Source organism: Chanos chanos, chromosome 1, assembly GCF_902362185.1.
Source record: "Chanos chanos chromosome 1, fChaCha1.1, whole genome shotgun sequence".
Taxonomy (NCBI): domain Eukaryota; kingdom Metazoa; phylum Chordata; class Actinopteri; order Gonorynchiformes; family Chanidae; genus Chanos; species Chanos chanos.
In genome coordinates, this window is record NC_044495.1 from 18712991 (window position 1) to 18740711 (window position 27721).

The 27721-nt window shown below is 39.8% G+C and overlaps 1 protein-coding gene across 1 annotated transcript in view; it reads left to right on the forward strand.

Annotated features, from left to right (window-relative positions):
• LOC115821812 (thyrotropin-releasing hormone-degrading ectoenzyme-like) overlaps positions 1-25365 on the forward strand; it is an 85322-nt gene extending 59957 nt beyond the window's left edge. The window contains exons 9-19 of the mRNA XM_030785601.1: positions 2545-2732; positions 8617-8705; positions 9783-9916; positions 10053-10108; positions 14343-14490; positions 15853-15950; positions 16152-16259; positions 20240-20407; positions 23582-23722; positions 23991-24072; positions 25222-25365. Of these exons, the coding sequence (XP_030641461.1) occupies positions 2545-2732; positions 8617-8705; positions 9783-9916; positions 10053-10108; positions 14343-14490; positions 15853-15950; positions 16152-16259; positions 20240-20407; positions 23582-23722; positions 23991-24072; positions 25222-25365 (1356 nt within the window). The remainder of the gene's footprint in view (positions 1-2544; positions 2733-8616; positions 8706-9782; positions 9917-10052; positions 10109-14342; positions 14491-15852; positions 15951-16151; positions 16260-20239; positions 20408-23581; positions 23723-23990; positions 24073-25221) is intronic.
• The last annotated feature ends 2356 nt before the right edge of the window (positions 25366-27721 follow it).

Genomic DNA, 27721 nt, shown 5'->3' on the forward strand with positions numbered 1-27721 from the left:
TTTTAATCTCAACTGTTTCATTTAATTCAATTTTGCCTGTAAAACTTAGAAATATCTTTTTGATTTTAAAATAGCCTGTTTAGAATTGAAAAATGAATGACAGAATATATGCTGAAACACCATGCTTTAATACTCTTTTTCAGAGTGCTTCAGTTGAACATTCTCTAGGATCATGTTACATGTGATGTAATGTATATAACTTTTGATATCTAGCCCATAGGCAACACTCAGAAAGTTTAAGATTGAGCTATTTTTAGTCTTTTGCCCCCCCCCCCCCCCAAAAAAAAGACATTTCGTTTTGTTTTTTTGTTTTTTTTGTTTTTTTTCTTGCCATGGCAGAATATCCCATTTGTTGTGGGTGTGGGACCGCTACATGCTTGTCTGATCTGGTCAAGTTAATGTTGGCCATGTGTAAGTGACTGTGACAGTCCCCTTTGATGCCTGCCCCCCAATCCACCCCACCAACACCACAGGTCCACCAGGTACAGCAACACGCACTCAGGTCTTTCCAGGGGGGCACACCAGCATCAGTTATTCTTCTCCATTTCAAACAGCACATTCATCTCAGCTCCAATGAATATGAAATTACTTTTCTACTAGGAGAGATGGAGATGGACACTGGACAATAAAAGGAAGGTTTATTGAATGGATGCTGAAAGTATATTGTCAGACAAACTTGACAGGTTGCCAATAGCTACTAAAATTTTAGTGTTCAAATTCAACTCCAGAACATTAATTTATTTTGAAGGCACCTTTCGTTGGATTGTCTATTTAGTATTTGGTAGATTTACAGTAGCAAAAGTACAATATTAACTGGTGCTTATTGTATTCTCCAACAACCCCCCCCCCCCCCCCCCCCACCACCACCCTGTTAGCAAGTCCATCTTAATAAGCTGTTAACTTTGCAGAGAACAAATTTGATTGGTCCATGTAGGAAAACACTTTTAGCCCCAGTTGCTGTGTACTTCAGTATTCTAAGGAGACATTAAGTAGCTAGAAATAATCAGCGTTTGATGTCCTGTGGTAGTTCTTGCTTGAGTAATAGAAGAGCAGAGAAAAGTTTGATTATCTTTCTGGTCTTTATACTTTTTCAATTAAAGTGGTGTGTTTCACATCTAGGATTATTTTGGGACATTCTCACTTGCCAGCAAAGAATAATTTTGGATCTTTGTTAATCAACCATAGAAGCTCTTTTTCTGACTCTGTAGGCTGGTAAGTTACACTGAATTACAGAGATGTATAGGGGAACAATTCAGGGAGACTTGTACCTCCTTTATCACAGCAGGGTGACCCACTCTGTGTTCACACATCTTTTTGTGCCAGGTTAAAGCAGAATGTTGACACTGTAAATAAACCAGCCGGTGTTTATTCTTAATTCATTTTTGGTGAAAGGAATGCCTTCATTGCTTGTGATCCATTAATCTTTCTTAAAAAAATTTAAACATTTTGGTTGGTACTTTGTCTCTCATTTGATGTCCTAGTCTGATACGCTTAAATTTTGGTACTGTTATTTGACAAGATTGTTGCCAGCTATGCTCGTGCTGTGTGGTGCTGTGCAGGCTGCCCCTGATTCCAGTACACAGTAGCTGTCTGCTCTGTAGAGGCCTGGGCACTCCAGCTGTGAGTAGCTCAGTCAGGCCATAAATCTCTGATTAGCTTCCTGCTCCCTCCCCTCAGATTTCTCCTCAGTTTCCGTCATGCAGAAGTTGCTGCTTGATTGCACTTCAGTGTAGAAAATCCTTAGGCAGTAACTATGGTGTTTTCTGCAAGTCCATCTGTAATGTTCGACTTACTTCAAGTTTAAATAATTTGCTTCACAAGTCAGTGAGTCATTTGCTAAATAATTGATAGACTCACGGAGACACTCAATGTGTTGGTAAGGTCTGAGTAATGTCTTACCTGCTGACTGTCACACTTAATGACTGCGTATGTGACTGGCCAACTGATTTATTAAAAGACTGACTTGCTGGCTGACTACAGGAACCGACAAGAGTTTACCGACTATCTGACACATTTACTGATTGACTGTCAGATTTTATGACTCTGCATTGGTTATTCAAATGAGTACCAGATGTGAATATTTAATAATGTATATATAACTTTGAATGGCTACATATGATAAATGTAGAATTGTTTGAAAAATGAAAACACATACGTGTATGCGTGTGTAATGACACCCTAAATAATAAATATTACAAGAATGCAAAACTAATAACAGTACCGTTGTTATTCTTTCTTTTTTTTTTCATCTCAGCGCTGATGTTATATTCTATGTAACCCAAAGCATAGTATGGAGAGCAAACACTTTTAAATTTATACATTTCTTAAAACTTTTATTCGGTCAGATTTTTGGGCACAAGAATAGTCAGGCTGTAAATAAATGATGTGTTTTCAGGGTTTTGTAGGTCTCATATGGTTTTTTCAAGTAGTTTTATTTGACTAATCTAACTAATAACCATGCATAATATCTGCTATTAATTTGTGTTATTGTGTTTTTCCACTTCCACGTTTGAACACGATGGTCTGTGATGTCCTTTGACACAGGCCATGCAGAAAGAGGGGAAGGACATTAACATTAAAGAGGTGATGGACCGCTGGACGTTGCAGATGGGCTACCCCATAGTCACCATCAGCAACAATGAAAGCCTGGAAAACACCGTCACCATTACCCAAGAGCACTTTGTCTATGACATGGATGCCAAACTCCACAACCCAGAACTGTTCAACAAAAGGTATTATGATTCTTTTATTTAGTTGCGGGTTCCAGTTCAAAAATTTTGATTATTAAAATATCTCTGCTGAACTTTAAGTATTTGAAAAAAAAAAACTGCGTCCTGTATTGTACGCCCGCAATGAAATCATCCACTAGAAACCTTGCCCTTTGTGATCAGATATACTGAAAAGTGTGTCTGAAAACAAAGAGTGAGACAGTGATGCTGAGGAAAAAGTACAGACTTACAACAGGCCATGCTCTGGAGGAGAGGTCGATATTTGGGCGGGAAGAAAATAAGCTGAAGGCACTGCTAATCTGTAAAGGACTACCTTTGTCATGAACACAACAGTAGTTAATCAGAGCAAGCCTGCCAGTCAGTGCCTACCATAGCATGTTTGTGCATGTGAGCTAACAGGCAAGTATTGATCTGGCCCAGCATTTATTATTTAGCGACCCACGTGGACCCCTCACCTCCAGATGCCCTCTATCTGCTTGCCATGTTGCCATGGTGAAATGAGCCTGCCACTCGCAGATAGATTAGTTTAATCCCCCATTAAGGTGAGATGAATAATTCAGCATCGCCTCTGGACTAATTTGGAAAATCTCCCATTCTTATTTGAGTCTGCATGACTACAAGCACCACAGAAATCGACCTGGAATCTTAACCACTCTCAGTGTCTCCCAGAGTGTTAATTTGATCTGCTCCAAAAGTGTGTTTTCCTTTCTGGGTATTAGTACAGAAGTAACTCGTGTAAACATTAAGGATAATTCACACTTTTATTACATTGAGTGTTCACACATTAGTTCTATGGCAAGTCTGTACTGGTCATGCTTTGTGCCCTGTCTGTCTGTGTCCTCTTGATTAAGTCTGTGAGAGAATCCCATGTGTGTCATCCTCTAAATATGCGGATGTACCTTCATTCTTCATTTTACATCAAGTACAACTGTAACAGAGCACTGCTTAAGGAAGAAAGAAGGACATGTATAACTTATTTCTGCCTTTTTGTAGAGTAGAAAAAGTTTGCTTCAGTGCAGAGAATAAGCCAGTGAGGTAAAAAAAAAAAAATCTTTACTTAATGGTAGACCACTATCGTCTAATTTAGATAATCACACACCATGACTCCATATTGCTCTTGCAGCTTGCTTTTCATCAATTGTTTATGAGACCTGTTGGAAAATAAGACTCAAAAATACTTTCACTGCCTCCAACTCTGGCATCTCTATAAGGCAAACAGTGACAATGTTACCTGATTTTAACTTTGCCTTGTTCACAGCTGCCATGTAGGAGCCCAGGTTTGAAGAGCGCTAATAAACACTAGTTAACGAATCAACAGAAGAGCTATGCTGGGAGGGGAGGACTTCTCTGACATAAACCCTCAGGTAGAGGGGTTTTCGGCTGAGACCCAAACAACCTGCCAGTGTCAGGTTCAGAATTTTTGCTGAGGTTAAAATCTCCACTATTGCTTTGCTGAGGCTTTATGGAAGCCCACAGAATAACCTAACAGAAACAGTGGTGGCAACAAAGGGACTGGTCTGTCAAGAAAGTGACAGAGAGGTCATTTTAAACGTATTTTCCACACTCTTAGCCTGCCTCAGCTTTTCAGTCGACTGCTTTCATAGTGTTCACCTCCCCTTACCAGTTTGACTGATGCACACATTACTGCCTCTCAGATACCAGTTCAACATCACAGTCGAAAATGTTGCAGAATACCAGAGAGAACATAGTGATTTATAACTCTCTGCTGTGTTGAAACTATGGAAAGTATACACCAGCATTTTTACCCTACGAAATGGTTTTGATAGGAGCAATCATATTGACGCAGACTGGCCAGAAGTAGCTATGTCCACACGTTCAAACTGTATCTTATAGATGCCGCTTTGAGACCAGTCCTGTTTTAATAATGTGTGAGTATATTTGTTTCCATGTGTGTTTTTTGTGGTGTGTGTCTGAGAGAGAAAGAGAGAGAAAGAGAGAGAGAGAGAGAGAAAGAGAGAGAGAGAGAGAGAGAGAGAGAGAGAGAGAGAGAGAGAGAGAGAATGTGTGTGTGTTTGGTGTCTGTATGTGTGTCTGTGATAACACTACTTAAGCACCTGTGCAAAACATTCAGTTTGAATTAAGTTACATTTAGTTATGTGTTATTTTGGTTTAAAGCAATCAACCATCAGAGCTACAGTTGAGTAACCCTGTTTTGAGAGTGGTTCATAATGTTCACAAAACTATATATTAGAGCTCTGAAATGTGTTACATCTGCAAACATTTCCATATTCATTTATCAGCACATTAAACATGCAGTTATCTGCAGCCATAGCTGTACTTTCCTTTATGACTTTCCTTGAAGTTTTCTCTCAGGCTGAAGTCTTTCTGAGCTGTTTGGTGTTGATAATTTAGTAGATACCATCAGTTATACAAGAGGATTGCAAGGAACAATGCTTGCCAATGAAGTATCTATAATACATCAAAGAAAAGCCAGGTACAGTCAAATTGTTGACAAACATCACGCTGATTTATGTAAGTTGCAGCAAAGTACAGCCAATTTAAGGAATGAAAGCCATTCTTGAGTTATGAGTATTATTCACTTTCCAAAATCAGAAAGCCACACCTTTAATGTGGAGTGTGTAATGGTCACAGTGTTTAACAACTTTCATTTTTCCCAAGAAATGCTCCTGCCCTCCATTTTTATTTATACCAAAAAATTAAACCACCCCCCCCATCCCCCCAAGTCACGTAGAAAATAAAATACTAAATGAAATTAGCGGTTCGAGGCACAAATTGATTTCCTCGTCACCTGCAGAGATGCATGACTATTATGGGGGCGATGCAATTACTCCCACTAATTACGTTAGGCTCCCCAGGTGGGTTCCAGCTAGACTAATGCATATCCTGTTGTGCGCAGGTAACTGTCAAACCATATCAGGTGGTGTTATTGATGGATAATTGTATTGAATCCCCATGTGATTAGTGAGATTGATATCAGTCGGAGTGGGGAAGGGTCATTTGGTTTTGCTTCCATTTGAAACGTACACTGCGTTGGCATCACTAAACCTCTGAGAGTTAAATGAATTACAGCATCTCATGGGTCTGTAGCGTTGAATAGGTGACCCAGTGAATCGACCACTTGATCTCATTTTTTCCCCCTCCCATTGCTGACATTATTGCTATTGCAGAGGTTGTCTGCAGGCCAAAAATGCAATCTAGCTCTTGATAATATGGTCAGGACACAAACATGAAGTTCAAAGACTTAAATTTTCCTCTAAGTATCCATAGACTAATATGGGCAAATAGAGTAAACTAATTGAAAGCACAATGCTTTTGTGAGCACATCAGCAATCCAGTCTGATGATAGTCCTCATGCTGTCGGTCTTGTCCATGTGTAGATTACTGAGGTATAGTGACCTTGGCCAAAGATATGAAATGTACCACAGTTTTTTGGTAGAAATTACAACCCTTGAATATCTGACTATGAGGTTTTGTTATGTCTCTTTAATAGCATTTTCTTTTTTAATTTAAAGGATGTCTAAATGCTTGCTTTCCCATGCCTTCAGGGTATGATGAGGAAACACATGCAACAGGAGGTATAATGACTGTCCCTCGATTTCTCAGGTTTTAGTGAGTTACATTATGGTATAAAAAGGTTCATATGCACAATGATAAGTGATTCAGATGTCGTCATGAGGTGCCTTTGGTGAAATTGAATGTTTTCTGTCAGCAGGTAATAAGGCAAAGTGAATCCAGTAAATTGCATTGTGATGTTGCAAGTAGATATGGTAAAAATGAGTCATATAGCGCAATGTTTAATTATCTTGGATAACCTGTCATGATACCACAAATGTGTGTGTGTGTGTGTGTGTGTGTGTGTGTGTGTGTGTGTAAAAACCTGTATACTGTACTTCTGCTTAGGTGCCAATGCCCATCACCTGTGATTGAGGTCTATTTAGCCGTTCACCCAGTCATTACCATCACCTAGTCTCCAGACAAATATTGAATTACGTACACAACAAGATATAGTTGCAGTATACACACAAACAGATAGCTCGTATGTCTGTTTGTGGTTCTACAATAGCAGTAGAGCAAACAGTATAATAAAACAGACCACGCTGTTTTCTATAAACTGATAGCAATTAAGCCTTTTGGCACTTATTGATTTTTTCTGCATTACATAATTCAGTTACTTGTCAGTTACATTTTCCCTCTAGTTATGCAATTATACAATGATTACAGGGAAGGCTGGAACCCACAGCATAACTCGTCATTCTCTGTGTGAGGCTGGTGTTTGATGAGGTTAAATGCCTTTGTGTGGTAAAGGAGGTAATGGATATGGTCTTACTGGCTGGTCAAAATGGTGTAATGTCTCTCACATGGGCCCACACTGGTTTTCTGCCCCTCACTCTGCATTTATGGTGGTATTTCAAGTTACCATTCTAACAATGTTCACATGACACATTCGCATGAACTAAATCCTAGTCAATTTTAAGCATACTTGTTATTTGTGACTGTCTAAACAGCACAATATTGTTAATAATACTCTGCTTCCTTCAACATCATCTGCCTAAAGAGCTCAGCTCTTAATAACTCAATATTAATGCTTGTCAATTTAACATAAAATGGAGTCAGACTAAGGAAGTTTAATAGTATCCCTGTTCCTTCAAGGGCTGATCACTCCATTTTTGGATGACATAATAATAGCCTTGCATTTTTCCTCTGTGCCATCATGCTGATGAATTTAGATGGATGAATATATCTGGATGCGTTTGCTTGTCTAACGTAGACAGATGGGGATATCATTAGAACGACTTATAAGCATGTTTTCAGTGCTTTTATGTACCACACTCTTTATGCTGCTTTGTCCATGTGTTCTCCACATAAACATATGGTGCTGTTTTTATTGTGTTGCCTAATTGGCTCATTAATGGCTCCCATTTAAAGTGTAATGTTATAAATGGTGCAAATCCTCTCTAAAAGACTGACATATTCAATCCTGACCAAGTCTCTGCTTCTCCTTTCAAAATGTCTGTAATGGTTTGTTTTATGCTTAGTTCAATTTTCTGTGGTGCATGAAAGCTTGCTTAACAATGCCATTTTTCTCCGGCCATTGGGTCCCTGTTGACCGAGCCCAGTGACCACATGGGCATCTGGATTCATCAAACCAGATAATTGATGCAATTAAATAATTAAGAGGCATGATGCAGGGACACTGAATACTGAGGAGCTGCAGGAGTCCTGGTTTTATTCAGAGGATATTAAGTGCTCAGCGGTCCGTCTTTTTACGCTGCTCACTGTCCGACTGTCTGTGGTAATTTGACTTGGCAGCCAACAGACCAAGACCACCTGGGTTCTGGCCATTTTGACAGGAGCTAAATGAGGGCGGGGGTAGGCGTCATTGGACCAGCTGTCAGACACTGCTTTATGGGATGAGTTTACATATCCTTGGAGGAGGAGCCACTCCACATAAACATCGAAATGTAAAGTAGCGCTAAACATAACAGATCTGCAAAATACCAGTTGACACTGTGACATCTTCGAAAAGAATCCAGTTCCCCAGTTTGATTGTGAATTTTTTATTCTTTTGAGTTTGCAGTCATCTGTGTGCGTGTGTGTGTATGTATGTCAGCAAGTGTGTGCATGTATGTATACAAATGCATGTATATATGATGAGTGTATATATTTTTTTTCACAGTTTGCAAAAGAAACTGGGAGAGGAATTTCAAAGAACTCTGGAATAAAATTCTGAATCAAAATGAGATTTTTCTGTGCTGTTCTAGTTTGTGTAGTTTTGATTTAGTAAATATGTTACTGCAAAACAAAAGTCTCTCTGCAGAGTTTGACATTAATTTTGCAGCTCATTTCCTTTTCTCTTTCCCTTCTACATGGAATTTTATTCTCTCTTTCTCTCACTCTCTTTTAGCTTTCAGTGGCAAATCCCTTTAACGCTGGCTGTGGGAAATTCCAGTCACATATCCTCTGAGACAATTATTTGGGTCTCTAATAAAACAGGTATGTACCAGTTAATATCCTCATGTGCAATCAATAAAAACTAAGGGTATCAAACTAGACTGCCTTACTCTTGATCAGTATTAGAAATAGTTTTTAGATATATGTATGAAGTGCTGTATTTGTGCCGATCGACAAATTGGAAGATATTGTCTATTACCAACAAATTTCAGAATGTGCATTTCTGAAAAAGAGACAGTGATCAAATGAAACCATAGAATCCTGCCGATTCACAGAGCCTTGTGTCCTCCGTTGTTCCATTTAATTACAATCCGTTCTCTCCGGTTGGAGGGGGGGTGGGGGGGGGGGGAGTGACGAATTGTCTTCAGGTGGAGCCACACCATTTGCGAAGAGCTATATTCATAGAGCTGGAATTGAATTTGTGGTGGAAAGGCAGTGCTGAGAGTCCTCTTTGCTGTGACACCATTTAATGGCCCCATTCTTTGCTAACCTTTCCTGGAATGTGCCCTTGTCAGTTGAACAATGGAGTCATCTCTGTACACGATGGAAAACTGAAGTGGGAACAATGACTATTACAAGCAACACAGAGAAAAATCCAACCAAGAGGCAACTTTAGCACCATTTGATATACATTAACACAATGGTCTGGTTCTAAAAGTCTAATCCTTTAGACCTGGTATCATCTAGTTTTTGTCCATACTCTAAATAAGTATTTACTTTGAATTTTAAAGCTTTCAACAAGTCCATTTGTTATCACTTTGAAATGGGTGAATTGTAAGACTAAAATTACAAATATTTTCTAGCACTGCAAATTTTAACATGGTGTTAAGCCTTATAATCAGAGTAAGTACAACTATGTATATCTACTTCTCTTTTATGCATGATGTACAGAGTACAGATTCGGTGGACAGACACTCACCAAACAATGTAAAACATAAAAGACATCATGCTCCTCTTGTCCATAGAGATTTACATTTGGTCTGATTCAGTGTATTTAGTGTGTAGCTCTTCTCTATTCGTCTCGCATTTAATCTGAACGATAATGTGTGGAGGGCTGACACAGAAGATGTACTAATGAGCTGTCATGCGTGCTCCACGCATTTTTATGACTATTTTTAGAGACACACAAAGTGGGAAAGCTGGACGAAGAGACTTGGTTGCTGGGCAACATCAATCAGACAGGCTACTTCAGGGTGAACTACGACCTCCACAACTGGAGACTTCTTATCGAGCAGCTGATGACCAATCCCACGGTAAGCCATTATTCCTGCCTCTCTCATTCATCCTTTTATTATTCCTCCCCTTACTCTGTTGCTAAGCTTCCCACCTACTCCACCTTTGTCTCTGTCTTGCTGCTAAAATGCTCTCTCCTCTCCCTTCTCACCACAGATTATCTCTGTGGGCAACAGGGCTGGTCTTATTGACGACGTCTTCAACCTGGCCAGGTGGGTTGGTTAGTTGTGCGGCCCGTCAATGTTTTTGAAATATCATTGGTTTCCACAGATCTGTCTTGAGAACAAGCAGGGCCAGAGGTAGCTGAACATGCTGGGATTCCACAGCAGCCTGTGGGCATTGTTGAAGAAAACCACATGATTGCTTCCCTGTCAAACCCAGACACACTGCGAGGCCGTTCAGCCCTGGCTGTGCAAATGGATAATGGGAAAGAGGGATACAGAGCCAGAGCTTCAGTTTCTCTCTGAACCTCCTTTACCAAGAGCTCATCAAGAGACTCTGACATGGCACTATCATTAGCCTCTGTCTCATCTGTGTCCCTTTTGACTTCCCGAGAGAGAAAGACTGTGAGAAGGGAAGAGAGTGTGAGAGAGAGTGAGAGAAGGGTGACTCCTGTAGCTATATTCTCTGTTAAAATATCCACAGAGGCTGCCGTTTGTCGTTAGCTTGCATAACTAACAGTAACAGTAGTACTCCCCGGGGAGCCCTCTTTTAATACCACAGCTTTAATTCATTGGATATAATGAATTAAAGTATGTGAAGTGTTATTGAAAAATTGTCAGTTTGGAAGTATTAGCTGAATGTTTTTGCCAACCTCAAACTGTGGTCTAATGATGAGCTTCTCTTTCAAGGCGGCAACTCTCGATCCAGTTTCTAGAGATGCCAAGCCCTTACACATACCTGCTCTACACTGAAAGCATCTGAGACTAATTAAGGGTTTGATTTAGTCACTGAACTCAGATGCTGATGCTGAGCCTTTTACTGTCATACAGAATGGCGAGGAGTTTGAGGACTGAATTGTGAACAAGGGCTGGAAGACTAGATATGTTCCTGTACCATTCATCGAAAACCCCCACATGAAAAGCACATTTTGCATAAAATAACGAGGGGCCAATCCTGTGTGGCTGACAGTTTGCCTGTGGCGTGTCTTTGAACATATTGTGCCCTGTATCCACTCCGGTCAGTTCTCTCCAATTCCCTAAGCTCCTTTCATTTACATTCAGCAGTTCATGCCACAGCAGTTTCATCTACATCAAATGATAGACACATCAGACAGCACCGCCGTATATAGGAATGCAGATAGAGGCTTAACAGGCATTATGAGGGCTTTAGAATAATATAAAATGCTCTGACTTCGCTATAGCTGTTTTCTATGATGCTTCAGTTAAATCACAGCCGCTTTGAGAAATATTTTGGAGTGTGTTTCTTCGTCAGCCCGCTAAACTTTGACAACCACAAACAGACTGATTAAGTTAACATGATCAATTTTTAAGTTTGAAAACCCCTTTGGGAGTCTTTGGTTTGAGTGAAATGCTTAATACCTGAATATTTCCTCATATTTGATGGTAGACATAAAGATTGTTCCCGGTGTGGGTGGGATCCACTTATGTTGAAGATGAGAAAATGCTAGCAACTTGACTAATTCAACCTCAAGGCACTTTATTTCGTAGCAGTTTACAAATCCTTATTTGTAACCCATTTTAAGATGATGCGGTTCTCCAACTGCAGCCTGCATCAAGAGTGTCCATCACAGGGGTGTCTGTAGACAACATTCCTCATACATTATGAAAGTGTTTGAATATGATGGCAGAGGCAGCTTGAACATGTCTCTTTTCCCAGTTGCTTGAAGTGTTACAGCCTAATTAAATGCTCCTACAGCACAAGAGACTTTTTTCACCTATACAGTAACACTATTTCAAAATGCACATAGTCAGCCTTTAATGGTATTAACTCGAAAATCCTTAGAGGCTAACCTTGCAAACAGTGCTATATCTGACAGAGCACAGGTAGCTGTTAAAATAACAGAAACATGAAAATAAGGAATACAAAGAATTTGAAAGCAGGTGCTTGCACAAAGTTTTGATTTAATTAAGCGGTCAAAGTCCCATCATGCTTAAGGTTGTGTATAAAAACTGTTTGGGCCCAAGCTCAGGTCATTTTGGCTGCCATGCATAGAGAAATAGATGTCTAAGTCATATTTCTTGCTGTTTTCCATCACCATGAGAAGGCACAAAATAATAGATTTTCTAATGAAAGAATGTCATCACAGTCTTCCAGTAGATTCCCATTTCAACTTATAGAATCAGTGCCATGGTACACTGATGCTGTTCTGCCAGTTTGTGATAACCCAGTGCCCTGTTGACACTTTTGTCATTATGTTGGCTGGTATTTTGGATATCACTTGAATCTGTTTATATTTAAACTATTAGTACTTCGACTATGTGTGGGGTTGATCTAATAAGAGACTCTGATGATGAGTGGGATTATAGGGCAGCAGAGTTCATGCTCATAATTTCCAAGGGTTTCTGAGCTGATCTTATAGCTGAGAACACGGCACAGTTTTATAAAGTAGTGAGTCTCCTTAGCATAGTATTAAACTCTGATTTCAGTTTGTTTAAATAAACACAGAGGCTTTGTTCTACTGCTGATCAAGTGAGGGTGCATACCTTCTTGAAAGATTTACAAATCTCTCTTAAAATGAGCAATTACGGGCTGATTAAGAGGTTAACGTCTGTAGTACTGGAAGTCCAAAACACTTGAGTGTCGATAAATTTAACCCCGGAACACTCTCTTCTACAGCAACTGAATGTTTGACCTCAAACAAACATGTATCATTTATATAGCAGCCAGCTGTTAAAACACCTCAAAACCTCAAACATGTAGTGTGGCCCCTGTAAAAGAGGCTGGCCAAAAGCGGTAATCCACATACTCTGTCATGTTTCCACAGCGCCATTTACAGGAATGAGTGTATGAATGATGAATGACTTCAATGCTTCATAAACGTGTCAGCATGGTGCAAGCTCTCTGAGGTTGCAGGAGGGGGTCTCACACAAAAATAATGAACTCATCTAGAGCTGTGTGGAATATAGAGAAACTTTAGTACAGTGTGATGACAATATGGTAATGTTGTATTCTTTTATTTTTAATGAACACTACCCCCTCTTGCTCACCAAACTGAATAATTCAAAGACAGTGAGAAGCAGGAAAAGGCAACAGAGAGTGGTAACCAAGTCCATGGCCTCAAGATATGACTCCTTCAATGTTAGATTCTCAATGGTACCTCTCACTAGTATTTCCGAGGAACCAACAGTCTGAATAAGATAAAATGGTATTGTGGTCTTGCTAGAGAAAGGGCATCAGTCATCTTATCTTCAATAACATCTGACTGATGAAGGCACTCACTCTGTGTCTTTCATTGGGTTGTTGTCTGCAGTGTGTGGCAACATTGCAAGTGCTGCATCATTAATGATCAATAAATGTTTTGGATGCCTACAGATAGTATTGTGTCTAAGTGTAGTATTAACATACGCTTAGCAGGGTGGATGAGGTACAAGGACACAAGATTTTCACAATATAAAATATTAATTTGTGGTTGTTATTATGAATGTATCATTACGCATGTTAATGATCCTTAAATGATTAAAGATGAATGCAACTAACAAACACCTCATGTCAGATGATAAAAAAATCACATACACAACACTGATATAGTGATGCTGACATGGGATATTTTATGAACGTGAGAGAAGTGGATCATTTCCTTCATATCACAAGCGGGATGTGGACCATCGTTCTGTTTCTATGCCCTAATGGAAGGCATTAGTGTAGGAGTTATGAGTTCTTCCAAAGGCAGGAGAAAGATTGAAAGGTAAGGATGAGTTGAACCGAACAGACATTGATGATGAGCTCTTTTTGAAGACGAGTGAATCTAATTTTAGAACAGCCATACTCCATGGCCTTATCCTCCCCTATTTTATTTGAGCAGCACCTAAAGACCGTATGAAATATGCTGCACTCAATGTCAGCACAAAGGCTTGATCAATGCCTTTGGTGCCTCTGCCTTTATTTCAAAGCCCACTGATGTTTTATGGATTTATGCAGAATGAATACAACAGTGGTTTTACAAGGCTGTTTTCCCCTTAAAACACACGGTGGCTTTTTGTTTCACTCCTTGTACACACAAGAAAACACCTGGAAATAATAACTCTTCCACTGATAAAGGGGGGGGGGGTGGAAACAACACAGCTTGCTTGTAGCATTAATTCAGTGATTTGAGGAGCAGTAACAAAAACGTTTTGTTTTTCAAAGCATTTAAAAAAAACCCAAAAAACAAAGATCTTTTACATCTTTTACAGCACTCGTACCATTGTCAAATGACAATGTCAGTTATGAGTGTTGCTGTGCAAAATCTGTAATCTGTCGTCCTTTGTGTCTCTGTGTCTGCAGAGCTGGATACCTGCCTCAGAATGTGCCTCTGCAGATCATCCGCTACCTGCCCCAGGAGAAGGAGTTCCTGCCCTGGCATGCAGCCAGCCGAGCACTGTACCAGCTGGACAAGCTACTGGATCGCACCGAGGACTACAGCCTCTTTAGTGTAGGTGAAGCCCTCAGCTCAGCTGGAGCTCTACACAGCCAGGGACACCAGCCACACCACTCTCTGATCTGCATCCAAAGCGTTTGTTGGGCAGCAACACTGTAGCCATTCTCGGCCAGCATGGAATGGCTGCATGTCTTTTTGTAGCGGTGCTGGATGCTGTGTTTGTCTCAATGAGAGAAAATTAAGTTTTTAGGGGGCTGAAATTCTCTTTTGGTCAGCAGTAGGGACTGCCAAACAAGCTAGAAGCTTGTACTCATGTTCACAAAACACAAGTAGCATTTAGTAAAATGAGAGAGAAAAATATCAAAGATCTGCATGACTCATTCTATCTCCATCTCACACAATGGACTTCTCTGTCCTTTCTAAAATGGTGAGCGCAGGTATGTGGTGATTTTGAGTGTACATAATCCTCAAGGCCTCCCAGCCTGCTGAATTTGAATCTGTTGACAGCAGTAGGTACAGCCAGACAAGCTAGAAGCTTGTGTTCATGTTCACAATACAAGTAGCATTCAGTAAAACGAGAGAGAAAAATATAGAAGATTTGCATAACTCATTCTATCTCCATCTCTCGTAATGGACTTCTCGGCCCTTTCTAAAATGATGAGCGCAGGTATGTGGTGATTTTGAGTGTACATAATCCTCAAGGCCTCCCAGCCTCCCGAATTTGAATCTGTTGACAGTGTCTATTCAAACAGATGTTTAGTTGGGTAATGGAGGACAGGAAACAGCTGTGGGAGATTAGTGACTGTGAAGTGTTTCAAAGGTATCATGTCCGGACCCCATGAATGTAAGGGATATGCTAAGAGTCCAGCTGTGGGATGTTAATACTACAGTACGTGCAGCGAATCCAAACAGCCTAACATTAGCATGACAAACAGGCAAAACATGAACATGGTCACCTCTCACTAGGGAGAGGAACACCCTCTTGTGTGTGTGTGTGTGTGTGTGTGTGTCTGTGTGTGTGTGTGCGTGTGTGTGCGCGCGCGTGTGTGTGTGTTTGGAAATCAATTTTCGTGTGGCAGAGCCTAATTTTAATCATTCCCTCACTTCAATGAGAAGCCATGGTAAATTAGCCATGGAATTACCTGCTGTGGTGTTTCTAGACCAATGTGAGGGGCAAGACAATCATATGTTCTCATAGCTCTGAGCAAATTTACAGCTATTTTGTCCTCCCATTTCATGCAGCGGCAATGTATGTCAGAAAACAATCAAGGCTAAGTGGGGTCAGAGGGTTTGTTTCTTTCTTAATTGCATTTTTAAATCCAGTATCAATCCAGTGTTGTTGTTGTTGCACTCAAAACGGTTTTATCGAACGATATATACTGTAATACTAATATGTTTACAATTATCTACATACAGGCCTATGTGCTGAAACAAGTAGCTCCAAAGTATCATAAGATGGGCTGGCCAACCACCTCCTCTGACGGCTCCTTCATTCAAGCAGCCTATCAAACTGAGTAAGTCAAAACCATGGCTTTGCCCCATAAATGCCTCACATTTTCTGGTGACACAAGCAAACTGCCCCAGCCTTTTCTTTTCTCACTTTCTATTTCCCTGGCTCTTACTCCCTGTTATTGTAACTACCTCTATTTCTATTTTTATTTTTATTTCTATTTCTATCTTCCTTCTCATCCATCCTTCCAACTTTCCATTCTCAGAGAGTTACAGAGAGAGGTGATCATGCTGGCCTGCAGTTTTGGGAACAAGCACTGTCACCAGCAAGCTATGGCTCTCATCTCTGAATGGATCTCTTCCAACAAGAACAGGTATGTAGAGAGTGAATACACACACTCATACAAACATAAATACTCACAAAATCCGAGTAGCAGTCTGCTAAGAGCAAACATGGGAAATCTTGGTTCTTTTTTCAGCAATTTAAGGTGAATCTCAAAAATTCAGAAAGTGTCAGCGACAAAAGCTAATCACCCAAAATGGAAGGCCAGGAGGTTATTCGCAGCAACGTTTAAGAATACATAGGTGGGGGTTGATGAAGCTTCACTCTGAGGAGCTGCACTGACACTGTCGTTCCAATGTTGGTAAAATCATTAGAGTCATACCATGTTGGTAGATGACGACTTTTGTTGTTTGGAGCTATTGACATTACTTTAAGATTGGATCAATAGCGCTCATTTAAATACTCTGCCAAGACTGCCTCATTCAATGCCAAGTGCCTGTGGAAACAAAGGATTTGTTAATCTAATTTCGTTCCCTTGATGCTCTACAAAAGGCTTGTGGTGATGTTGCTAATCCATGGCAAACAGATGAGTTCCCCACAAGGAAACTGTAATGACCGAAGTGGTGCTTAAGGGATGTGCCGCAGTAATCTCAGTGTCCCTGTTTACCCCACAGCAACAATCCCTTCACTCCCGTGAGCCACATATTTTAGTATAAGCACCTGTTTCAGCTGGGGGGCCCTAACTACAGTCCTCACATACACACAAGCAGTTTGACCTTAAAGAATCTTACATGCAAATTTGCATGGTCTATGCCTCTGTCACCTCTCACATATCTCCACTCTTGTACCTCGATGGCTGATGTTTGATTATGCTAATGGTTGAGTCCACGTATCTAACAAAATAGACTGGGTGTTCAGAGAGACATAATTTCTCCTATAACTCAGGTGTATAGGTTAGTGTTACTCCTAGTTCTCTCTCTATTTGATCTTAGGCCAACATTTCATGACGTGTAGCTTTGAAATGTATTCTGTAAGAATAATATGTATGATAAGTGATGCTGCTATCTGTTTGTGTAAGCAATGCTTCACTCCTTTTATCCCCTTTGATCACACTAATATACCCAAGCATAAGAGCACGCAGATTAAAACAGTCAGGAATATTTCTTTGGTAAACGTAATAAGGAGAGGGTGTATCGACTATGCAATAAATGTAGGTCTTATACTTTATGGACTTGCCAAAAGTGTTATTACACTTTTCACTTTTGGAATTGTCCTGTGTTAACTTTGTCACGGTTGCAATTGCCTTCTGCCAGATGTGTCCTCCTCTGCCCTCAGCCTGGGATGACCTGCTGCCTCCCACTTTAAGCTTCAGTACCATTCAATATTCAAGGATAAGCACCCAATAAAAATGTAATGCTTTTGTCCCTCCTTTTTATGGCAAAGGTGATAATGTGTGGCAGCTGACCTCTACATTTATCTGCCTCCAAACTCTGGAAGAAACCTGAGCTGGTCTCCACTCTGAGTGCTGAGGCACTCACTGTAAGGTTATAGTCAGGTGTGCCCATGCCTTTACAGCACCTCATTGATTTAAAGGGATACCATACGCACAGAAATGTATATAAAAGTAAATATATTCACAATTATGTTCCAGTTTGTTTCCTTCAAACTTCAACCAAGCCACAGGAAATAGCTGTACTATGTGAAGTATTTGACCGTTTCAGAATGCCCACTCTTCAGAATGCCCACTTAATCCAAGGACAAGAGGTGCAAACACATCATACAAAGGTCCATACAGAGTTTTAGTCTGTTATGTTGACTCAAATGGTGTTTTTTCCCTGTGCTGAAGTCTCTGTCACACACTGTGTGCTAGGTCAAAGGTCTCAAAATCCTGTTCTCCAAATAGAACTACTTTTTATCATCTCAAGCCAATAATGGCTCAAAGGCCCCTCTATGGTCTTCATTCATTCTTGTAACATCTATGCTTCACAAAAATATTCCACCATGTCACTGTGCTAGTAGTTTGTCACAGCAAATATCCAGAATACAATTTGTCACCAGAACATATCTATGAACAGCTATGAATGCTTTTATATTTCCCTGTGAGCATTCCTAGTAAATGTCCATTAATTAGATGTTGTGTCTAATTTTAAACAGCATTATAGCAGAAACAAGAATGCCACCAAGACTGCCACAAAACCAATGCCGGTACAAAATAAACTTGAAATCGAAAGGACCGAAAAGTGTAATAATCTCTTTCCATTTGATAAAATATGTTGGAGCTCAAAATTTCTGCATTGCAGTATCCAACAATTCCCAAAGGTCTCTTTGTAATAATACAAAATCAGAGGGTCTTTATTGTTTTCTGAGCGTGAGACAAAAGTTCAGTTTTGCTGATGCCTTGGTCCTCAGGGGGGTTGAATGTCATTTCTCCCCCTTCCTTGTCGAAACATTGCTTGCACTGTGTTGCAATCTCTCTATGGCACAGGGGTCTTTATTTACAGCTGAACTTTAATAAAAGCTACACTTTGTCTTTTTATTGTAATTTGTTATCAGATGACATTATTCACCCATATAAGAGTTTCAGCCTTGACCTTGATACCTTTGTCATGTGCTCATGTAGTGGTAGTGTCCATCTGTAGTGATATTCTGACACAGGCCATCCAAGTATTACACAGGCTACCCAGCTATGGCCTGAACATCAGAGGACTAATCCAATGCAATCGCAAAATATTGGCGTTTCTCAAGATGAAAATACAGTTGTTTCAGCATGATTTATTCCCTATATTCAGTATTCAGCTGTGTGCTGTGTTGAAACTGATTCTGGAGAGAGTATTATCTTAGTACTTTTTTACAAATGTGCCTTCATTTAATGGATTTTTACTCTGGGTAAACTTCTATGCCATCTCATATGATGCAAACATTATAGTGTCTGAATGCTTGGTAAATTTTCAGAACAACTGGGTTTGTTCTTCTGACTGACATCTCAAAGTGTTTAACTAGCTTGCATAGTTCAGGACCTTTTGGAAACTCCTGGCCCAAGTTTGGTAAAATGGCACTGGAGACACAAAGCCTTAAAATTCAGTAACAAGGTCTGGTATATCGAACAGAATGGTTTCCCTCTGAGTTCAACAACGAAACAAAAAGAGACAAATCCTCTCGCTCTCTTAAAGAAGCTCTGTGCTCGTCTTCGCGTTTGCGTTTAGCTTTACGCTTCCCTGACCCTACCGTGATGTCCAAGTCGATGGTTTAAGTTTAGACTAGAGGAGAACAAAATCACCATGGCAACAAACCTTTTTGTTCCATTTACTGAAGAAATTGGCTCTCGTATTAAGATGCAGATTAAAACGTGCAGTGTAGGCTACAAACATGCAAATGAAATCCTGATTTAAAATAAAATAACAAAGACAGTATGATGTAGAGAGCTGGAGATGTACAGGCAAAAAGCTGCACGTGTCTTGAGTAGGCCACATTAGCTTTACAACATGACCTAAGCCGTCCCATTCATCTCATTCACTTAACTAATAATTTGATCATTTCCATTTTGTCAAACTGAGTGATATATCTTTCCTTTGAAACAGAAAGAAAACTACATTTATTCAAGATGTTGAGCTTAACTGTACACTGAGTATCTGAATGGTTGGGGGAAAAAAATGTAATTGCGCACCACAATGCCCCAATAAACTAATCATTAACAACAGCCCAGAACAAAGCTCAGACATGCATGAATTAGCTAGGCCACATTTGTTGTCACATTTTGGGCCAGTGATTTACTGGCTGAAGGGAGCCATTCCTTCACTGTAATGAGGTTGATGTAGTAGATAATAACAGATTATTCTGCCTGAATAAAAAAAAAAATTGGCTCCTTTACTATAAATGGATAATTTGTAAAAACTAGAATATATGCAATAATAATTTTTTTTTGTAGAGATATTTCACTGGAAAGAAATGAGCAGAATAATGTGGTTTCATTCCTATCATTTAGAATTCTTCCATCATGACTATTAACGCAGCTAATCTTTTATTGTACGATTTCACATCACAGAACAATAACATCTTTATGTTTCCCCCAAGGATTCCTCCCAATGTGAGGGATATTGTCTACTGCACTGGCGTGTCCCTGATGCATGAAGATGTGTGGGAGTTCATCTGGATGAAATTCCACTCTTCCACTGCTATTTCTGAGAAGAAGGTCCTTCTGGAGGCCTTGACCTGCAGTGATAACACCTTCTTGCTCAATCGGTGGGTGCAGGATTCTTTGTTTTCTTCTATAGTCTATACGGCGTTAATGGTTATTGATTATTGGACAGTCACATCCGTATTTTTGGTCCATCATTTTTCACTGTCAATCCTGGCAGCAAACTCAAAACCCATTTAGTTCTTAGAGTCTTTATCCATTTTGTGGTAGTCAACTCCTGAGTAATTTACAAAAATATATGATTTCAGTGCCATGGGAGTGATTTAATTTGGCACAAGTAATACAGAGACCATTGCCTTTTTTTCTCTAGAGGTGTCTGGATAGTCCACCAATCATTTCTATAATTCACTCTGTGCCTGTCTTGCACATCTCTAAGGAATAATTTGGTTTGGTCCCAGTTCACTCATTCACCTCCTGTCACTTTTGCCAGTACAGCTCCTCTCAGTGGTGTGAGAGGGAGCTCAGACAAACTCCCCATAGTGCCTTAAATCCTCTCTGGTTTCAATAGCAGAATGAGAGGAGTGACAAATTCTGAACCGCCATGGAGACTAATGATGGAAATCCCACAGCTTGTCTGTATTTCCAGAAAGCAGGTTTAGTACAGATTAATACCTTTAACACTGGCCTTTATATTTTTTTTCTGCCAAATTCCTACGTGTTAGACTTAAGAAGAATCCTTGCCACACAAATAGGTCCCTCTTTCCCATTCTCTGGGCTGGATGCTAACATGCTAATCAGGGAGACCAAAGGGACACTTGTAACAAAGCTTACGGTATGTTTTATTACCGAGGCCAAGTAGACCATTGGCAGGTTTTCTGAGGTCATTTCACAACAGTGCTAAAAATGACTTTAATTTAAACCTTTCTAAAATTGTACAACTTTTAAAATGAGCCTACGTTTCATATTTCTGTTGTAATGACGTTGGTTGGGTCCACTGTCTGTCTGATACAGTACTGGTCTGATGACTTTTTTTTTTTTTTGCAGTCATCTTTGATCCTCTTTGGATTGACAGGCAATTGTAATATAAACGCACCTGATACGGTCTCAGTAATCGATCAGTAAAACCATCACAAATGATTAACCCATTTGCTAGACTGTCAGATAGAAAGTCATGATGCGATTCTGCGATGCCTGTCTAGTCCAGGGAATGGTATAATGATAAACAAAACAGTTAAGTTGCTGCCACACTTTATTACCATTTCTATCTAGACAGAGTGTCAAATGGGTTAATGCAGAGAGTGTATGAAATACTAAAGAGCAATATTTTGCTATGCATTGTGAAATAATAACCATTATTAGTCTGTGCAATATTAGATGAGGGAAGAACAATGGAGGAGAACATTCGCAGGATTGTAGCATGCATGGTGTAGGACGCTATTATGTAGTGCCAGACAGAGTGTTTGAAAAGAAAAAAAACTAGATGCTTATGACACTAACGAGACACATGCACTAATTAGATACAGTCACACTCTCACAGCATAGGTGCTGGTTATTGGTGTGTCATGTGCCAAGACCTTCCTCTCAAGCTGAGCGACATCAATGCCAAGATACAATCAACATCAAAATGAGGAAGTGACTTTCTTTGTTTCAAGGGAACTTTAAATTAGTTACAGTCAGTTCCCAGTGGCTGTACTTTAACCTGACTTGCATGCCTAGCTTAACCCACAATTATGGTGTCAGTGTAGCACCATTTAGGGCAGTGTCGGCAGAAAAAGAAAGGAGGGGGTTTTAACATTCCAGATTGCATCTCTGCAATGACCTCCTGCTGGGGTAGATGAGGAAAGGTAAGAATGTAGACAGCTTCAGGGGTTCATTGATTTTAAGCTAGACTTGAATGCCACACAGCATGCTCAAGAACCAGCTGAAAGCAAAGAGTGAAGGTACAGGACCACATGCTCATAGAGTGCCCTGTATTAGGTGGACACAGAGTGGAAAACCTACTCAGCTCAGCCTCCAGAAAAATGCTCTGTTCTTTCCATGGGGATGAAACTTCCACTGCTTGCACATGTTGCTCAGGACTTTGGATAGATAGGCCGTTGGTATTTTCTATTGATTTCTGTCCCATCTGTACCCTGGAAGTAAATTGTGTCCCTCTGCAAACCGGTTTGTCAGCCCTCATCCCGTATGAGCTAGTGAGAAATGTGTTTGGTTTGGGTGCTGGAGGCTTGGGGACACAACTGTGATCTGCAGTTACAGTGATGTTTGGAGATGCATGACAGCGATATGGTTACAAACTCAGAAACATCACTTGCAATAACATGACAGGGTGTTACTGCATAGGAGTGACTCCATAACTGAGACATGTAAAAGAGAGTGAGATGGAACTTGCTAAAAGTGACATGGCTAATAAGTGCTCTGTTCTTCAGAACATGTATTCATTTACTTGTGCGGAACAGCAGATGTCACAGCTTCAGGGTGTTGCTAGTGTCAGCATCAAGAGTGCTGGACAGCCTCATTTACAGTGAGCTATAAAATGTGTGTGTGTGTGTGTGTGTGCGCGTGTGCGTGTGCGTGTGCGTGTGCGTGTGCATGTGCGCATGCGTGTGTGTGTGTGTGTGTGTGTGTGATTACTGCGTATCAGCACTTAATTAATTATTAAAAAGAACTGGTTGGCTTGACAGTCATCCCGTTGTCTTCTAAGTGCATTGATTCGAAACTGTTTGAACATTTTGCTAAAAATCCAGGCCCCTAAAGGAGTCACATTGACCGTTCCTAGTATAAAGACTGGGAAAATGTTCTCTGTTGTGATAAACTTTGGTGTGTTCCACAGAGGCGGCTAGCTGGAATATGAACTCACACAGCTCAAACAGTTCAAAGAGAGAGTTATAGTGAAAGAGTCAGGGTGTCTTTAATTTCTCAGCACCACAACAAAACAATTACCCTGCAAGTAATTGCAAATGGAAAACTTGTATACTGTGGCAGTGTCTTTTTTTGTGATGTCTTTCTCTGCCTCTTTTTGCCAATTTGACATTTTGCACCAGTTTGATGCAAGCAGATGTGTCTAAGCTTAATTTGTTCTTTTCAGGTTGTTTTCTTTTGTTTAAGGGCACTGACTCAAAGCATTAAAAACATGGTTTAATAATTGGTTTTCTCATTCCATCCCTGTAACATCATCTTATCCACTATAGACTTAGCTGTGATTTTTGTGAATATGTTAACCTAACTGCTGAGCATTTATATGATATTCCCTGTTTGATTTTCTGTTTGTTATTGTACAGGCTGCTGAATCTTTCTCTGAGTTCTGATTTGGTGCCAGATCAGGATGTGATAGACGTCATCATACACGTGGGTCGCAATCCACATGGAAGACACTTAGCCTGGAGGTATTTCAGAGAGAAGTGGGACATTTTGAATTCAAGGTAAATTTCAACTACAAGGAGATGTATGGTCATACTGGCAATATGGTGTATTCCCCAAAGTCAGTGTTATATTAAAATAAAATATTATTTTGTAACTTAAAATTTATCCAAAGCATATTAGAGGTTGTTGTGTCTAGTTTTCATACTTGCTTTGAAAGTATTTTGTAGATAATCAGAAATCTTTATTGACTTTGAAGTGGTGAGCTTGCTTTGTGGTTTGTAAGCAGCTTTGTTTACTGAGCAGCTCTCCTCTATCACCCCTGTGCAGGTATGGAGAGGCTTTATTCATGAATTCTAAATTAATCAGCGGAGTGACTGAATTTCTGAATACAGAGTCAGAGCTCAGTGAGGTGAGTTTGTTTTCAGAACAGAGCATCTTCAGTCTGTTTTCCTGAACCATCTGCTGGCTAATGGTATACAGTAGAAGATCCGTACTGCTCCAATTTCCTTTTCGGTCTGTTTGTCATTCTGTAGAGACTTGAGCAAAAACCAAACGATCTTGGTTGTTTATCCCTGAATACGTTAACTCCAGGTGACCATATATTAGAATCATTTCAAGCTGCGTTTACTTATGTTGTTACTTGTTTTTTCCACCCATTACCTCTATTATCTGGACCTGTTCCTCTATTCATGAATTTAGATGCATTCAGACACTGCCTCTGGGATGCAAAAAGCTGATGTTTATTTCAGACTGTTCCATACGAAAGCTTCAGTAGAGATACACACCACATTCTGTCATCATTCCAGAGCAATATTACACACACCTTGCTGTTTCCTTAAACAGAACACTACAGCGTTGACAGAAAATAAATTGATGTATAAGTAATATTTAATGTGTGATAAGCTGTGTGTTTAGCTGTAATCAGACCTGATGAAAATCACTTTAATGCAGAAAGGGATCACTACCAAACTCCTGCACATGGTTTGAACAATAACAGCCACTGTTACAGTGCGAATCTAAGAGAAACTGACATAATGAAAATCGTGAGAAACTATAATTAGTCTTTTTAGAAGTAATCATGCATCACTCTCTTTATTTATAGTGTTTTTATTTATGCAATGTTTTTGGCCTGGAGCAGTGTTTATATCCATATCTTGTTATTCATTCAGATTAATCCTGTTTTTGTCACTAATTGGCAGTAGAAGTTCACTTGGCTTTTTGAAGTTCAAAATGGCAAAGTATCATAAATGCCTGCATCTCTGCAATCTCTGAGAGAAATAAAAAAGAAAACATAGCAGTCCTGTCTGATTGAAACATTATATTCCCCTCTATTGCCATTAGTGCTTTTACTCTCCACAAACTCAGGCATTTTCAAAGTCAACAACAATGATGCAGTTCTCCATGAAGACATTTGTCTTTTCCAACATTAGAGTTCTGAAAGATGTGCAGGTCATGGTTAGCATTCAAATGATCAAAAGGAAATCAGGAGATGCAGACAAAGATGTAAAACTTTGAAATGGGATGTCAGATATTATTATGTCTCTGTTGTTTTCCCCAGCTGAAGGAATTTATTCAGAGCAGTGGTGGAGGAGCTGCAGCAGCATTTGCCAGGGCTGTGGAGATAGTGGAGGCCAATGTGAAGTGGCACAGTCTCTACGAGAAGCAGTTCTACCAGTGGCTGAGGAAGTCTCCCAATGGTTAACATTCATGTCTTCTGATTATCTATAGCATGGTATCTCTTGAAACATTTGTAGGCCATTTAAATGGGTGGAGAAAAAAGAAATCATTTGGACACAGAACAAAATATGGAGAAACAAAATACTGAAATTATTATTTTTTCCCCCTGCAATTTGAGAAGAGAGGAAAAGCCCTGGCAACCAAGAGGACTGGAGAGTTGGGAAAGTGGAAAGCCAAGATATGACAATTGTTTTGCAATTACAGAGGGGATTTGATATTAAGTATTGCATGGTGGTGTTCATCCCCAATCACAAATTTTTTTTTTGTCTTTTGCCCCCATTGACATTCTTTTGCTTTTATAGTCAGTTGTCCAATTTGTTGACCTTTTACCCTCTCAGATTCCTGTGAATCCCAGTTTGATTCCACTGGACATTTTCATTCCTAAACAACATAAGGAGGTAATACTACACAACGTTACTGTGAAAAGCACAAGTTGTCTGTCATGACAATCAGTATTTTGACTGGGAAACAAGGAAAAAGGGGGTTGATATTCTAAGTGTATGTACAGGTAACTAAAAAATAAAAGAAACAAATTTGGGTAAATACTGAATACAAAATATATGGAAAGTGCATTGAGGTAACTTTGAAAGAGGAGTGATTCTTGGGGTTAACTTAGCAGGGTCTTAAGTAATGAAGACTGCTTGACTAGCTAGTGTTTCAGAATAAGAGTTATTGTGGTGAAATCTTAAGGAAATACATCATCATTTCTGGTCAAATATGACTGAAACCACATACTGCTCAAACATGATGTTTGTGCACTGATTGAAGATTCAGCAACTCTGAATCAACTGACTGTAAATATCAATCTAGGGCAGGAGGACACAGTTTCATCAAGTCTGTCAAGAACTTCACAGAGGGATACTGTGATCAGATTGCAGTACATAGGTCCCTTATTTACCCCCCAAAAATGAATGTTCACTGGTATATTGGTGCAAAGCCGACAGACAGTGGTGTATTAAGTGTTCTAATAAAGTCATGTGATCAGATGTGTCATCTTACACACTGCTCTCAACAAGCCGGCAGCTATGGTGTGTGGTGCATTTTCCTGGTATGAGCAAGGTCTGCCCAATCCCTTAGAGGACAAGGTAAGTGTCAATAAACTGAAGGCCATTCTTAGTAATCACCTTCCTGCGGTGAAGTATTTCTTTCCTGATGGGAGTAGTCTCTTCTAGGATGACAATCTACAGGGCATGAGCGGTCTCTGAACACTTCAACAAGAATGAGAAGGATGTAAACCAAATACCACGGTCTCAATCGCCAGATCTCAAACCAAACTGAACAATTAAGCGGGAATCTTAAGAAGCACCTGAGACAGTGTTTTCCACCATATTTACCGAGATCCCACACAATGCAGTTGCTTGTGGGAAGAGTGGTGTCACATCCCTTCAGTAGCATTCCAGACACTTGTAGAGTCCATCCCATGGGACACTGAAGGTATCCTGGTGTCTTATAGTGGCACAACATCCAATTAATATATTTTATACTGTAATGTCCTTTATTTTAGCAGTTACCTATATAAAAACATTAAAACAGTAACCTTTCTTTAAGCCATAAAGAGAAGGAGTGAAATGCAGAGAATGTTATTGTCATATGTTCTTGCCAAGTGATATATGTGGCTATGTTTATACTAAAAATTCCTAATCATGCAGACTCCAGCAGAGAAGCCTGAGTAACAGATAGAAAATACAGTGAAGTGGTCATCCAGCAAGCACTGTTCCAGTGACGATTGAGGAGTCGATTTGAATCAGGGGAGTTTTCTTTTGGTCAGTGGTTCTCTGGACTATACTTGGTTGCATGTTATCAGAATTATTCTATAATGTCCTGTTTGCACCGGGTTGTCCTTGGATGTAAACAGCATAGATGTTTGAGTGGAAAAAAAAAACCAATCTGTCAATATTTCATGTACAATGGTCAATACAGTGGATACACTGAGTGCTAGTCAGTATGAGCCATGGTGTGATTATGAAACAAAGTATGCTGTACGACTTCATATACTTGGTTGTCATGGGTAAAATGAATTTAATTTTACGATTCTGTAAACATGTACATTTGGACTTGTGCGATATTCCTAATTAAAAGGACTCTGTAGTATCATTGAGTTCTGAAACAGGACAGTAGTACCCTCAACAGGCCTATAATGTGCACTTGATACAAAAAAAAATCTATAATGTAATTTTGCTGTGGATGCTCAGCTATCAAAGCAAATCCTAAGGGAATTTTCTAAAGAATACATTTCACAAATTCTGCAGTACACCAACTTTCTTTAAAACTTGTGAACAGTATGTGATACTGTAAATTTCATCATTCAAGTTCCAACCTTA